The 15,237-nt window shown below is 39.1% G+C and overlaps 1 protein-coding gene across 6 annotated transcripts in view; it reads left to right on the forward strand.

The window, feature by feature from the left end:
- LOC101406743 (zinc finger protein 39) overlaps positions 1-15,237 on the forward strand; it is a 55,760-nt gene that overhangs the window by 18,479 nt on the left and 22,044 nt on the right. For 3 of the 6 annotated variants that reach the window (XM_087432915.1, XM_014794088.2, XM_087432916.1), the window contains exons 3-5: positions 6,721-6,847; positions 7,104-7,196; positions 10,349-12,048. In XM_087432915.1, the coding sequence (XP_087289041.1) occupies positions 6,721-6,847; positions 7,104-7,196; positions 10,349-11,802 (1,674 nt within the window). In that variant the 3' untranslated portion in view covers positions 11,803-12,048. Of the gene's footprint in view, positions 1-6,720; positions 6,848-7,103; positions 7,197-9,770; positions 9,844-10,348; positions 12,049-15,237 lie in introns of those variants that run through there. The other 3 variants (XM_087432919.1, XM_087432918.1, XM_087432917.1) reach the window with 2 other exon arrangements.

Below are 15,237 nucleotides of genomic sequence, written 5' to 3' on the forward strand. Positions count from 1 at the left end.
GTCCTAGCCAGAGCAGTTAAGCAACAAAAGGAGAAAAACAGTATCCATATTTGACAGGAAGAAGTAAAATTTTCTCAGTTTGCAGATAACGTGATCTTATATATAGAAAATCATAAAAATTCCACCAAAAAACTGTTAGAACTGATAAATCAGTAAAGTTGCAGGATACAAAATCAACATACAAAATTGAGGTGTGTTTCTATACAACAGTGAACTATCTGAAAGAGAAAATAATCTCATTTACGTTAGCATCAAAAAAGAATACAGTACTTAGGAATAAATTTAATCAAGGAGATGAAAGACCTGTAAACCCCAAACTATAAAACAATGATGAAAGGAATTGAAGAAGATACAAATAAATGGAAAGATATCCTGTGTTCTTGGATTGGAAAAATTAGTATTGTTAAAATGTCCATACTACCCAAAGTGATCTACAGGTCCAATGCAATCTCTATCAAAATTCCACTGGTTTTTTCACAGAAGTAGAAAGAAAAATCCTGAAATTCATATGGAAACATGCAAGTCCCTGAGTACCAAAGCAACCTTGAGAAAGAATACAGCTAGAAGCATTACACTGCCTGATTTCAAACTACAGTCATGCGTCGATCAACGACAGGGATGTGTCCTGAGAAATATGTCATTAGATGACTTCATCGTTGTGCAAACGTCATAGAGTGTACTACACAAACCTAGATGATGTAGTCTACTACACACCTAGGCAGTGAAAAGTCGTTATGCAGTGCATGACTATATTATGGAGCTCTAGTAATCAAAATAGTATGGTACTAGCATAAAAACAGAACATAGAGCAATGGAACATAATAGAGAGCCCAGAAATAAACCCATGCATATACAGTTAACTAATCTCTGACAAAGGCCCCAAGAAGACACAATGGGGAAAGGATAGTCTCTTCAATAAATGGTGTTGGGAAAAGTGACATCCATATGTAAAGTAATGAAACTGGAACCCCTGTCTTATACTCACAAAAATTAACTCGAAATGGATTTAAGACTTAAATGTTAAGACCTGAAACCATGAAAGTCCTTTAAAAAAGATAGGGGAGAATTCCTAAATTAGTCTTGGCAGTGATTTTTTTAGGTATGACACCAGATGCACAGGCAAGAAAAGCAAAAATAAACAAGTGAGACTACATCAAACTAAAAAGCTTTTGTACAGCAAAGGAAACAGCCAAATGAAAAGGGTACCTATGGAATGAGAAAATATATGCAAACCACATATGTGATAAGAAGTTAATATCCAAAATATAAGGAACTGATACAACTCAATAGAAAAAAACAACCCAATCAAAAATGGGCAAAGGACCTGGATAGACATTTTTCCAAAGGGGATATACAAGTGGCCAATATGTACATGAAAAGGTGCTCAACATCATTAGTCATCGTGGAAATGCAAATCAAAACCACACCGAGATATCACCTCACAACTGTTGAGGGCTATTATCAAAAAGAAAAGATAACAAATATTGACGAGGGTGTAGGTAAAAGGGAACCTTTTACAATATAGGTGGGAATGTAAATTTGTACAGCAATTAGAAAACAATATGGAGTATCCTCAGAAACTTAAAAATAGAACTACTATATGATCCAGCAATCCCACTTCTGGGAATATATCTGAAGGAAGTGAAATCAGTATCTTGAAGAAATGTTTTAACCCCCATGTTCGTTGCAGCATTACTTGCAGTAGCCAAGATATGGAAACAACCTAAATGATAACTGGAACTGATGTACTTACTGTTACTTAAGTAACATGAGTGATACTTATTAAGTCAAATAATATTTACGTCATGGGCTTAAAGCTTTAGGAAAAGAGACAGGAAAACAAAATAGTAGTAAATCTCTGCTACCAGTCATTGCCTTTAGTAAAGTACTGTAGGAAAGTGATCCGTCATCAGATGAATGAATAAAGAAAATATGTGTATATCCAGTGGAATGTTATTCATCCATTAAAAAGAAGGATATCCTGCCATTTGCAACAACATAGATGAACCTGGAGGGCATTATGCTAAGTGAAATAAGCAAGACAGAGAAAGACAGATACTTATGGTATCACTTATCTGTGGAGTATTAAAAAAAAAATTAACCTCATAAAAACAAAGTAGAATGGTGGTTGCCAGGGCCTGGGTGGGGGGAAATAGGAGAGGTTCGTGAAAGGGTACAAATTTTCAGTTGTAAGATGAATAAGTTCTGAGGATCTAATGTACAGGATGGTGACTATAAAACTATGGTTAATACTTTATTGTTTAGTTGCAGTTTGCTAAGAGAGTTGATCTTAACTATTCTCACACACACAAAAAGGTAACTGTGTTGATGGAGGTGCCAAGTAACTTGATGGTTGTAATCATTTCATAATGCGTAGTATATCAAACCATCAGGTTATACACCTTAAATATATATAATTTTGTCAATGATATTTCAACAAAAAAAATGGAAAACAAGATAAAATATAAAATTAAAAACTAATAAAATAAAAACAAAATTAAATATGTCCTTCTCAGTGGCTGGGTTGCTCTTTTGATATGCTTCTTGTCCATGACCTCAAATAACCTCTTTAAATATTAAGTTATCAGCACGTTTTAGGTCAGTTTTTTTGGATTTTGACAGTGTAGCCCTAAAAAATGTAGTTGGGTTTATCTTTCTGATTCTAGCTAGTTTGAGTTTTTTGAGATACACTTTTCTTTTTCTTTCTGTATTCATGTGTCTATTTTTTTTTTTTAGACTTACATAGGTTGATTTTTTTAAAAGGTATTTCATCCTTAGTCTTTTCTTTGTCCCATCTTGTGCAACTGAAAGGATTTGTTGTGGGCCAACTTAAGCCATTCATAGGCTTTGACAGTGGCTGTCATGGTCATACCCTTCATTTGTTACTTGCCATAAAGTTGACTTTTGACTCTCAAAGCATTTCTCATTGTATTTTGTTCTGTAAGAACTGGAAGAGGCAACTTTTTCTAGTTAAACAATAAAAGCTAAAAGGAGAAATGCTTTGAGCATTTTCCAAGTTCTACAAGAACCCCAATTTCTAGTATCTCCTTATTCCCATTTATCTCTGCCTACAATCTGGCCTCTTTTTTTTCCCCCTCAGCTCATCACTTTCCTATAGTACTTTACTAAAGGCAGTGACTAATTGCTGAGATTTACTATTTTGTTTTCCTGCCCCTTTTCCTAAAGCTATACACCCATGAGGTAAACATTACTTGACTTAATAAGTATCACTCATGTTACTTAAGTAACAGTAAGTACAGTAGTCCCAGTTATCATAAGTAACACCGTGAGCCATTGTTTAGCCCCTGGCTAACATAGATCACCATCCTCCCAGTTTCCTTGCACTGCTTGTTGCTGTTGTTCGTGTTGTTTTTGTTTGGTTATGTGGTGCCAGTTCATTTACTAGTTAGGTCAACAAGAAAGGTTCTTTCTCACTGATATTACCTGTACTTCCTGGGTCAACTTTAGTTTTGTTCCTTTCAGCTTCACGCAGTATCCTTGTCTGCCCACACACCCAGTGGAGCAAGCAGTGCGGGATAGGGTCTCTTTTGGAGAGACCAAAGAAAAGACCCAGAAATGGCATACAAGACATAAAGGTTTATTGGGACTTATGTGTAGGGAGTGTCCAGGGGCAGCTGGCTGGACCGAGTTGTGCACCTGCTACCACGGGAAGAGAGGGGGTTGCTTATATAGGCAGGGGTATAAAAACTACATGCTTGCCAAGAGGTACTGTCCTTAGTACAGCTAGCATTCCCAGAAACAGTAGCTCATGTGGAAGGACTCTGTGTTCCTTCAGGACATGCTATTCTTTGAGATAAGATCTGGGTTGGCCAGGCCCTGGATCATCTGGCACCTTGCCCAGATGAGGCCCAGAAGGACACATGGTTACATAGGTTACCACTGAGCAAGCAAGGCCCTACGATCTTGGACAGAGGAGTATTTCTTTCTGTAATATTGTTGAGGGAGAACATGGTAGAGGGAAAATATGGTGATTAATGTGTCACTCTTACAGGTTGTCTCTTCCATTCACATGTCGTTCGTCAAAAAGCAAGGCAAATGGAGAATTACAAATCTGTTTATGTGAGTTCCAGTGCAAGGGGGTATATAAGTTTTCTGTGGAGAAGGGCACCACAGGGAGTGCGATGAACTAAATTGTGTTCACCAAAAATATATATGTTTTAGCCCTAACCCCCAGTGTATATGTAGATAGGTCTTTTAGGAGATAAACAGGTTTAAATGACATCATAAGGGTGGGGCCCCTAATCCAATAGGATTGGTGGCCTTATAAGAAGAGGAAGAGAGAGTTGTTTCCCTCCTTCTCTGCCATGTCAAGTCAGCAAGAATGCAGTCATCTGGAAGGCAGGAATGGAGCGCTTAACAGAAACTGAATTGATTGGCATCTTCATCTTGGACTTTCCAGCCTCTAAAATTTTAAGAAAAGAATTTTCTGTTGTTTAAGCCACCCAATGTATGGTATTTTTTATGACAGCCTGAGCTGGCTAATATAGGGAAGGACACTGAATTTGGCTGGACAGAAATATAACCTACCACACTGTGTCTATTCTTGCTTGTTTAAATTTCCACATGAATTTTTAAATGACTTTGCCTATATCTAAGAATATATCTTTTCATTAGAATAGTATTAAGTTAGTTTACTGATTTAGGGAGAATTGATATCTTTGTGATGTAGACTCTTCCTCTCCATGAACATGGTGTATCTTTTCATTTGTTTAGTTCTTTTTGTATTCTTTTTTTCCCCGATAGAGTTTTGTACATTATTTTGTTAAATGTATTCCTAGATGGTTTTTTTTGCTGTTATTGTGGGAGTGTTCTCATATATATGAAGGCTTTTACATATTATTTTTATAGTCTGCTAGTTTATTGAATCTTATTTGGAGTAGTTTTTATGTGATTCTCTTCAGTTTTCCAAGTATGAATTATATGCAAATCATGATCATTTTCACTTCCGTTTTTCTCTTTTCAGTTGCATTGACTGACACTACTAGTACAGTGTTAATAACAGAAGTGATGGAGTATCCTTGTCCTGCAGTGTTTCCCCACAAGTGTGATGCTGGCTTTCACTTATGGCTAAGACATAAACGTTTTATCATATTAAGGAAGAATCCCTGTTTTTTTGAGTTTTTTTATTACAAATGGGAGGATATTTTTATAGATGCCTACTCAGTATCTATGTGGATGATCATAGGATTTTATTCCCAGAAATATGAATATGATGAAATATAGTAATAGATTTCTTAATGATGAGGTTTTTCTTTATTCCTAGAATAATCGTTAAAAATTCCTTCTCCATTGTCAGGGTCTATTTCTCCTTCAGTAAATGTTAGTTATTCCTAAAACTGTACTTACTCCTTTTCTCCTTTCAATCTCTTAAGTTCTCTTTGAGCCATTTCATTCACTCTCAGGGCTTCAGCCACCACTAAAATTCTGCTGCTAAAATTCCAAATCTTCATCTTCAGCTTAGATTTCTCTCCTGAGCTCTAGGTCATATATCCAATTGCCGGTTGGACATCCCCACATATTTGACCACAGAGACTTCACAGAGATTTGATATGTCCAAATCTGTGTCTCTTCTGCCCATCATATTTTGTACTTTTTTCCCAGTTTCAGTGTACAGTGCCAGTATCTACCCAACTGGCCATGCAGACAGCCTGGTCGTAAAACTCCCCCTTCACCCTTCTCCAAGCAAATTAGTAGCAAATTCTGTTCCTGCTTTTTCTTTTCTTTTTTGCTTTTTAGGATTATTTCCCTGTTCTGTATTCTTACTGCTCTGTTACCTCATTGTAGGTGGTCATCTCTCTCTGGTTTCTTCTCCTCTGACTGTCCGTTACACCCTTCCCCATTCTCCTTCTAGGGGATGACTGTTAAAATGCAAATCTGGTCATGTAACTTAATTCTTAGTATCGGCCCCTCATTATTTACACCCTGTGGTTTAGGAAGTGGGGGGTGTCCACCCTGGGGTGGATATAAGCAACCCTGTGGGATATAGGAAGGAAATCTTAGAATGCCTGTGTACATGCTTTTAATTGATAAATAGTAAAAAACAATCGTGAGCGCATCAAATTTTTTGTTGGAATTAGGTCACATATTTAAATGCAGAATCACTCTATAATCGGTGTCTTAAATACTGTTACTGCGTTTATCTCTCATCACAGCCCAGGAGCACGCACCTGGACATGGTGCTGTGTGTACTTCCCTCACTGTGGCACGTGTTCTTCTTGCCCTCATGGCTTCTGCCGTTGCCTCGTATTCATGAGGACATGTGGTTCACATTGAACAGCTGACATGTTTGGCTCTGCAGTGAAGCACAACCTGATAGTACAAAGGACAACTGTTTTTCTCCTTCTTTAGTACTCCAGTCTACATTAAACCTGTCTAGCCTAGTTCATCTAACACGTTATTCCGGGTATGCGTCTCCATACCAGATCACAGGCTCCGTTGAGAATTTTATTCATCCTTTTATCCCTAGCAACAAGGACAGTTCCAGATTTATAAGGGAAACTCTATATAACAGTACTTTTAGGAACCAGTGAATTAACACAGAGCTAGGATATTTCTATTGTGATTTCCCTTTATCCCAGAATGTAGAGTACAAAGCATGGTGCCTTCTATACCAGATAAAACACACACAAAAGAATGAACTCCCAGACTTCCTGTTCTGACCCAGGCCAATGACTTGCATTGAGAAATGTGCCATTACAGGGGTTAGTGTTATTTGAGGACGTGGCTGTGAACTTCACCTGGGAGGAGTGGCAGGACCTGGATGATGCGCAGAGGACCCTGTACAGGGACGTGACGCTGGAGACCTACAGTAGCCTGGTGTCATTGGGTGAGTGAAACCCTCCTGATAACGGCCAAGTGCAAGCATTTTTTTCTTAATTGGTAAATGTACGACTGTTTATGAAATTAAATGCTACTTAGATTTAAGATTCTAGGCTAAGAAGAATAAGAGTGTTCACCCCTCTAATCGAAGGTGCAGATTGGCCCTTCCTTGCACAAGTCTCGAAGCCGAAGCCGTACAGTTGTCATTCTTCAGAGGCCGTAAAGCGGTTTGGCAAAAGTCCTACATTATTTCTCATCAACAGGGCATTGCATTACCAAACCTGAGGTGATCGTCAAGTTGGAGCAAGATACAGAGCCGTGGACTGTAGAACCACCCCCAGACCAGAGTCTCCCAGGTCAGTCAGTGCGTACTGGGCAGGGAGGCTGGGAAGAGAAGAGCATGGCCGATGTTGGCTGTGCTCAGCTAATTTTCACCAGTGGTTTTCCCCAGGTCCAGACCTGGTGAATAATGCATCAGGCACGTGCATTATTCAGTCTCCAAAAATGGCTTTCATATGTATACCACCCTCCCTTTTTTTTCCTGAATAATTTTCTTATACTTACCCCTACCTGCCTCCTCTTAGAATTTTTTCTTGGTTAGTCCCTTTCTCTAGGTTCTCAGTTGCCCTCCTTTCCTCCATTCTCATGCACTGTTTTCTTTCAGGCATTTATTCATACATTCATTTATTCTTTCATCACTGTTAACTGAGCAGTTTTTAGGCTGGTCATTTTATAATTGTAGGGATAACAACAGCAACAAAATGTCCCTACTTTTATTATTTTGTTTATTTATTCATATTATTATTTTATTGAGGCCACATTGGTTTATAACATTGTGTAAATTTCAAGTGTACATTATTATATTTCAGTTTCTGTATAGACTGCATCGTGTTCACCACCAATCGTCTAGTTTTTGTTACCATACATATGTGCCTCTTTATCCCTTTTGCTGCCCCCACCCCTTCTCCTCTGGTAACCACTCATCTGTTCTCCTTATCTATGTGTTTATCTTCCACATATCAGTGAAATCACACAGTATTTGTCTTTCTCTGTCTGACTTCTTTCACTTATTTCACTTCGTAATACCCTCAAGGTCCATCCATGTTGTTGCAAATGGTACAATTTTGTCCTTTTTTATAGCTGAGTAGTATTCCATTGTATATGTGTACCACATCTTCTCTATCCATTCATCAGTTGATGGGCACTTGGGTTGCTTCCACGTCTTGGCTATTGTGAATAACGCTGCAATGAACACAGGGATGCGTAAATCTTTTTGAATTGTTGATTTCATGTTCTTTGGATAAATACCCAGTAGTGGGATAGCTGGATCATATGGTATTTCTATTTTTAATTTTTTGAGGAATCTCCATACTGTTTTCCATAGTGTCTGCACCAGTTTGCATTTCCACCAGCAGTGTATGAGGGTTCCTTTTCTCCACATCCTCTCCAACACTTGTTATTTCTTGCCTTCTTAGTTATAGCCATTCTGAAAGGTGTGAGGTGATATCTCATTGTAGTTTTGATTTGCATTTCCCTAATAACTAGCGATGTTGAACCCTTTTCATGTGCCTGTTGGCCACCTGTATATCCTCTTTGGAAAAATGTCTGTTCATTCATATCCTCTGCCTATTTTTTGATCAGGTTGTTCATTTTTTTGTTGTGAAGTTGTATGAGTTCTTTATATATTTTGGAAATTAACTCCTTGTCAGATATATTTGCAAAATATTTGCAAATATTTTCTCCTAGTGTCCCTCCTTTTAAAGAGATGACAGTTTGTTGAGAGTCAGAATAAAACAAATATACAATATATTAAGTAGTGGGATAAGAACCACAAATAATGTTTCACCATAATGAGAGAGAAAAAAATGGGCTGTGTTATTGTAAGATGTAAGCTGTAAAAAAGTAGTTTTAGGGGGGATTTAAGTATTTACTTAGGGATAGGTTAAGTTTGAGATGATTATTAAATATTTATTATATACTATTTATTATTATATTTACATAGCTTAAGTTTGAGATGACTTTTTTCCAAATTGACTTCTAACATGTAGGGGGATATAATATGTGGACTAGAAAGTGGTCATCACTATTAGAAGATGCGAATTTGAAATATCGTTAGCTTAACTGGCATTTAAAGGCATAGAATTAGGGCCAGGCTGGTAGCATAGTAGTTAAGTTCGTGCGCTCCACTTTGCTGGCCTTGGGTTTACTGGTTCAGATCCTGAGTGCGGACCTACACACCGCTTGTCAAGCCATGCCGTGGTGGCATCCCATATATAAAGTAGAGGAAGATTGGCATAGATGTTATGTTAGCTCAGGGCCAATCTTCCTCAGCAAAAAAGTAAAAATAAAATAAAGGCATAGAATTAGAGCAAGTCGCCTAGGGAGTTGTTAAGAAAATGAGAAGATTCCAGGACCAAGCCTTGTCAACTGAGAAATCACAGATATCATGAAGCTGAGAAGGACCCTGCGAAAGTTTCAGCGTGGAAGGGGGTGGTAACATGGGAGGAGAACCAGGAGATCATGGATTCTCAAGGCCAATGGAACCAAGGGTTTCAGGATGGAGTTGCTCTTATGAAGTCCTTGTAAAACAGCAGAGAATAAGATTCATCCCTGGACTCCATTTTCTTTGAAAGTAGGAGACAGCTGACACTCTAAAGCACAAAATATAAGCCTTCAGAAGCAGTGAGTTATGAAGCAGGGGTGCGCATAGTAGGAAGTGAAGTAAGAATGCCGTGACTGTTGAACTAAGAAGGAGCCAGAAAAAGACGTCAAAGCCTGGCTGTCAGGATATAAGTCCTTGAGAGCAGCAGGGAGGGGTAGCCCAGTGTGGGGAACTGGGGCTTCCTGTGCTTGATATGGTTCTGAGAAGTACAGAATGTAAGGTTAAAATTCCGAATTTGCAGGAATCTGTATTTGTATGGAGTAGAGAAGAAAGATTATAGGTTTGAAAAACCCCACAGATGCATATGGCCAGTTCCCATGGAGGAGTAAAACTAAACAAATGTAAGTTCAAAATCCTTGTCCCTAAGGAATAATCCTGCTTAGGTGACAGACAGATGGCCCTCCCCCACATCCTGTAAGTAGTTCATCCAGGAAAATCATGCCATCCTCAAAGCTGAGTGATCAGAGAAGGACTAGCACAAGACACCCACAGTTCTTATGATGATAAAGTAGAGAAAAGAACAAGAAAACAAATGGTAGATGAAAAGTTCTCAGCTGAAATCTGCATCTAGAGAGTAGGTGAATATTTTGACCAAATAGTTCCTCATGAATTAAAAAAGGAAAAAAAAACCATGATTTGACATTAGAAAATCTATTAATGAAATTTGTTACATTAATTCATTAGGGAGAAAAATCATATACTCATCATAAAATTAATACCCATTATTGATTTTTTGAAAATCTTATCCCATTAGTATAGAAAGAAATTTCTTTACCTTTACCTGGGCATTCCATAAGAAATGCTTAAATGTGGTTCATAGCTATGGTTATTTTTATCTCATTTTAGATGTCCAGAGTGTGGATGACCTGATGGAGACCAGCCAGGAAAATCAGGGCAGACATTTGTGGCAAGTTGTAATCAACAATGCAACATCAACTAAGGAGAGAACTGACCTAGGAAAAACATTTAATCTGAGCTCAATCTGTATTTCAAAACTGATTGTAAATAATGGAAACTGTTCAGGAGTGAAGCCTGAGGAGTTTAATGTGTGTGAGAACACATTTCTCCCTAGTGAGCCCGAGGAGACGCCTGCTGGAGAGAAGCCTGAGGACCATGCTATAACTGGGAAGTCCCTCAGTTGTGCTGAGTATCCTAGTCATCATCAGAAGAATCTCACTTTGCAGCAAGGTTTTGCATTTAGTGGACAAATGAAAGGCTTCAACAAGGTGGCAGAATTCCTTACAGATCGGAGGGCTCATGTGGGAGAGACTGCCTGTAAATATAATGAACATTGGCAAGCTTGTGATAAGTCAGCTCTCATTGCCCAAGAGAGACCTCACATAGGGGAGAATCACTATAGATGTAATGAATGGGGGAAAACTGTTTATGAGAAACCAGCACCATTGAATCTCCATAGAGCTGATTTTGAGGAGCAACACCTTAAACGTAATCAAAGTGGGAATGATTTCAGCAAGAAATTACACTTCACTCAGCTTCAGAGAATTCAGTTAGGAGAGAAAACTTTTGAATGTAATGTATGTGGCAAAACTTTCTATAAAAAGTCTAATCTCACTAAACATCAGAAAATACATACAGGAGAGAAACCCTATAAATGTAGTGAATGTGAGAAAACCTTTGTTAGTAAAACAGTCCTTACAATACATCAGAGAACTCATACAGGGGAGAAACCCTATGCATGTGACAAATGTGACAGATCTTTCTGCCATAAGTCACACCTAACTGTTCATCAGAGAATCCACACAGGGGAAAAACCCTATGAATGTTGTGAATGTGGGAAATCCTTCTTTGTGAAAACAAAACTCACTGTACATTTGAGAACACACACAGGGGAGAAACCTTATGAATGTAATGAATGTGGAAAAACTTTCTATGAGAAGTCAGCCCTCACAGTACATCAGAGAACTCACACAGGAGAGAGACCGCATGAATGTCAAGAATGTGGGAAAACTTTCTGTGGGAGGTCAGCTCTCGCTGTACATCAGAGAACTCACACAGGAGAGAAACCCTATGAGTGTAAAGAATGTTGGAAAAGTTTCTGTCGGAGGTCAGCCCTCACAGTGCATCAGAGAACTCACACTGGAGAGAAACCCTATGCATGTAATGAATGTGGAAAAACCTTTTGTCAGAAGTCACACCTTAGCAAACATCTGAGAACTCACACGGGAGAAATCATGTGTGGTGGACGCTGGCGATGTCTTCTCCAAAACCCACTTTCTTTTTCTCTTGGCACACAGTTAGGCTGCATTTCTCAGCTTCCTTCTGTGGGTGGGACCACGTAACTGAGCTCTGGTCAGTGGAATATAGACACAAGTGATGAACATTAACTCAGGCCTCGTCCACAAAAAAAAAACTTATGCAATCCTTTCTGTGGTCTCATGCCTGCAATTCTGAAGTACAGATGATGCCTCTGGTGGCCTCAGGAGCCATAGGCAAAACATGGCAAGCAACTTAAGACAGAAATTCTACCCCCAGATCTCCATTTGTAATTTTCATGAGTGAGAAATAAATACACTGTTGAGCCCTTCCTTTTGTGATCTGTATGCTCTGCTACATAACCATGCTCCTGTAGCTTGTTCACTTTATGAATGTTGGAGAGGATTCTGGGAGAGGTTACCCGTCCTTGTATATCAGGAAATTCACACAGTAGAGTAACCTGTGTTTAATCTTTCATCCCCTAGTCTGCTTATAGAAAAATCAATGAAATCATTGGGAAAAATGAACACAACAAATTTGTGTTTTTACCAGTCAGAGGCGTCTCATGAACACTGAAAACAAAGTATCTTTTTTTTTTTTAATTTTTTTTTCAGTGAGGAAGATCGGCCCTGTGCTAACATCTGCCAATCCTCTTTTTTTTTTGCTGAGGAAGACTGGCCCTGGGCTAACATCCGTGCCTATCTTCCTCCACTTTATATGGGATGCCGCCACAGCATGGCTTGACAAGCGGTGCATTGGTGTGTGCCCGGGATCCAAACCGGTGAAGCCCCGGCTGCCGCAGCAGAGTGCGCGCACTTAACCACTCGCGCCACTGGGCTGGCCCATAAAACGAAGTATCTTTAATGTGTCAAAGTTTTCAACAAACCTACAACTTTTGTATATACCAGAATTTGTAAAGAAGAGAAAACTATCAATTGAGGTAGTACAGATGAAGTTTTTCAAATAGAAATATTAAATATGTTATTGAGATGTTAAAAATTTGATTACATATCAGTGGTTATCTACTGATGGTGATTTTGCCTCCCAGGGGACATTTGACAATATCTGGAGATGTCTTTGGTTGTCATAACTGGGGATTGGGAGCGCTGGTGGCATCTAATGGGTAGAGGCCAAAGATGTTGCTGAACAGCCTATAGTGCACAGAATAGCCCCCACAACAAAGAATGATCAAGCCACAATACCAATAGTGCCAAGGTGGAAAAATCCTGCTCTAGAACTATTTCCTGTGCCTTTTTTTTTATGCACAGAAGTTCAACTACTCCCAACAGTACACATGAGGTATGTTGGGTTTATGTGTATGAGTATTCTGTGTTAACAGAAGTTTTGTTTAACGGAACCCAGTATAATTGTGGGTAGGGAATATATATGCTTAACTTAATAAATATTGTGACTTGCATTAGGGTTTTCCACATCAGATTTCAGTCTCACCTCTTATATGTTGTTAAATACATTGTCTAAATTATTGTACTACATACTTTCTTCCTAGTCTCCTAGTATGTAAATTTGTATGAATATTGTTACTTAAGTGTCTCTTAAGTAAAGCAGATCTCTAAAGTTTTCAGCTAACACAGCCAGCCAGTGCCACTGTTAGAAACATCATTTACGTAGAAGTGCACAAATCAGGCATTTAATTGTTAAACATCTGTGAACAAAATTGAGTCACTTCATTCTACTCAGTGAAAAGTGGGCTCTGGAAGGAAAATTTCGCCTTCTTTCCTGTTCCTCAGATGTTTTGATGGAGCAGCACCATAGGTAGGAGTACCTGTAGCCATGAGCTGTGTAACTGAGGACTCGAGTTTGCATTTCCAGTGATGGAGTGCTGTGTGTGAGCCTTGCCGCTAATAGGGGCAACACAGTAAAACCAGGCTCACCACTTGTGAGCTGCATGGTCTTAGACTTGCACATCTCTGGGCCTCTGTTTCTTCATATTCAAAAAGGAAGTAATACCAGAACCTGCCACAAAGGGTTACTGTGAGAAGTAAAATAGGTAAGATAAGTAAAGTGCTTACAATATTACCTGGGGCCTGGTAACAGTATAGAATCTCCAGCTATGATGGTGATGATCGTAATTTACAAAATTATTAAATTGATAGGAGGCTCAAACAGACTTGTTTGGCTATGCAAGATCAATCCAAATTTTTGCCAAAGTCTTGATTTCATTTTCTTACCCACTTGTACACAGTTAATCAGGGGTTTATCTTGACTGAGCTTTTTATGATTACCTAGGCTAACTTTTCTTTTAGTGATTCATTTGGGCTGGGCATGTGACCCATCTCTGTTCAGTGAGGTAGGAGGCAGAATCTGTGGCATGTCAGACACATTCCCTCAAAGAAAATAAAAAGCAGGAAGAGATGGTTCTTTGCTACATTCACACCCTCCAAAATCTCCAAAAGACATCATTTTGTAAAGCTGTTGGCTCAGAAATTAGGCTCTGTCAGGTCCATCAGGTCTGAGCACACAGGCTTTTGGGGCAGGATTCCTTACGTGTAGTTGCTCTTAATCTGGAGATATGTGACCTGCAGTGACCGATTACCTGCCTGCACACACTCAGTGTACAATGGTAACAGAGATGGGATACCAACAGATGGTCCATTCGAAGGGGAGGGAGATTGGGAGGCACTAGCCATCACTGGTCCATAGCAACTCTGAGATCTAGCAGGGCACACCATCACGTCCTTGACTAGGACACAGTGATTCTGGGAATGATTTCCAAGGCTCTGGATTCTGTGCTGTGAGTCGTCCTCCCTTTTCCACAAGACGTAGCCTGATTTTGTAACCAACTAGTTCCTTACAGTCCTATTTCCTGCCCAGAGGGCTCTTTTTAGAACTTTTTCTAAAAACTCTTTTTACTGGTTTAATTCCTTTTAAAAACTTTTTGGGTTTCTGATATATTGAATTATAATCCACTCCATTGGATGGAAACCACACTCACATTTTCTCTGGAGCATGATCCATTCCACCTCAAATTGAGCGTGACGGGACAGTGCCCCTAAGATTTGTAAAAGCCCTATTTATCACCTGTTTGTGAGGTTTTACAAGGGACGTTCTTAAGAGTCTCAAGAAAGGGTCTTACAGCAACACACTTGCTCTGAGATTTACTCTCAGGCTGCATTTTACTGGTAGCATCCTGAATTTGATCTTTAACCTGAAGTCATTTCCTACTTTGGTAATCTTTTTCTGACTGGAGAAGCTAGGAAGGAAGAACAGTTTTATTTTCAAACCAAGCTAGTTCTGGCTCCTTTGTATTTTGTCTGAATTATTCTTTAAAACTGAACAGTTTCTCCTTTTTAGCTCATCTCCCTCTACCCATACCTTACGGTATGTGACTCTGCCAGCTATGAATTTTTTGTCTCTCAGCTAGAAACTCACCCTTGGTTGCTCTGCTTTGTGATGCGGCTACATTTCTCCTTATCCAGCTGACAAAATCTTGACTTTCTCAGTAAAGGGACTGGAGGGAGATTGCCAGCCTGAGCAGGAAGAAGGATTTTCTTCCTTCTGCT

This window comes from Ceratotherium simum, chromosome 6, assembly GCF_057802395.1.
Source record: "Ceratotherium simum simum isolate JZ-2026a chromosome 6, ASM5780239v1, whole genome shotgun sequence".
In the NCBI taxonomy this organism is placed as follows: domain Eukaryota; kingdom Metazoa; phylum Chordata; class Mammalia; order Perissodactyla; family Rhinocerotidae; genus Ceratotherium; species Ceratotherium simum.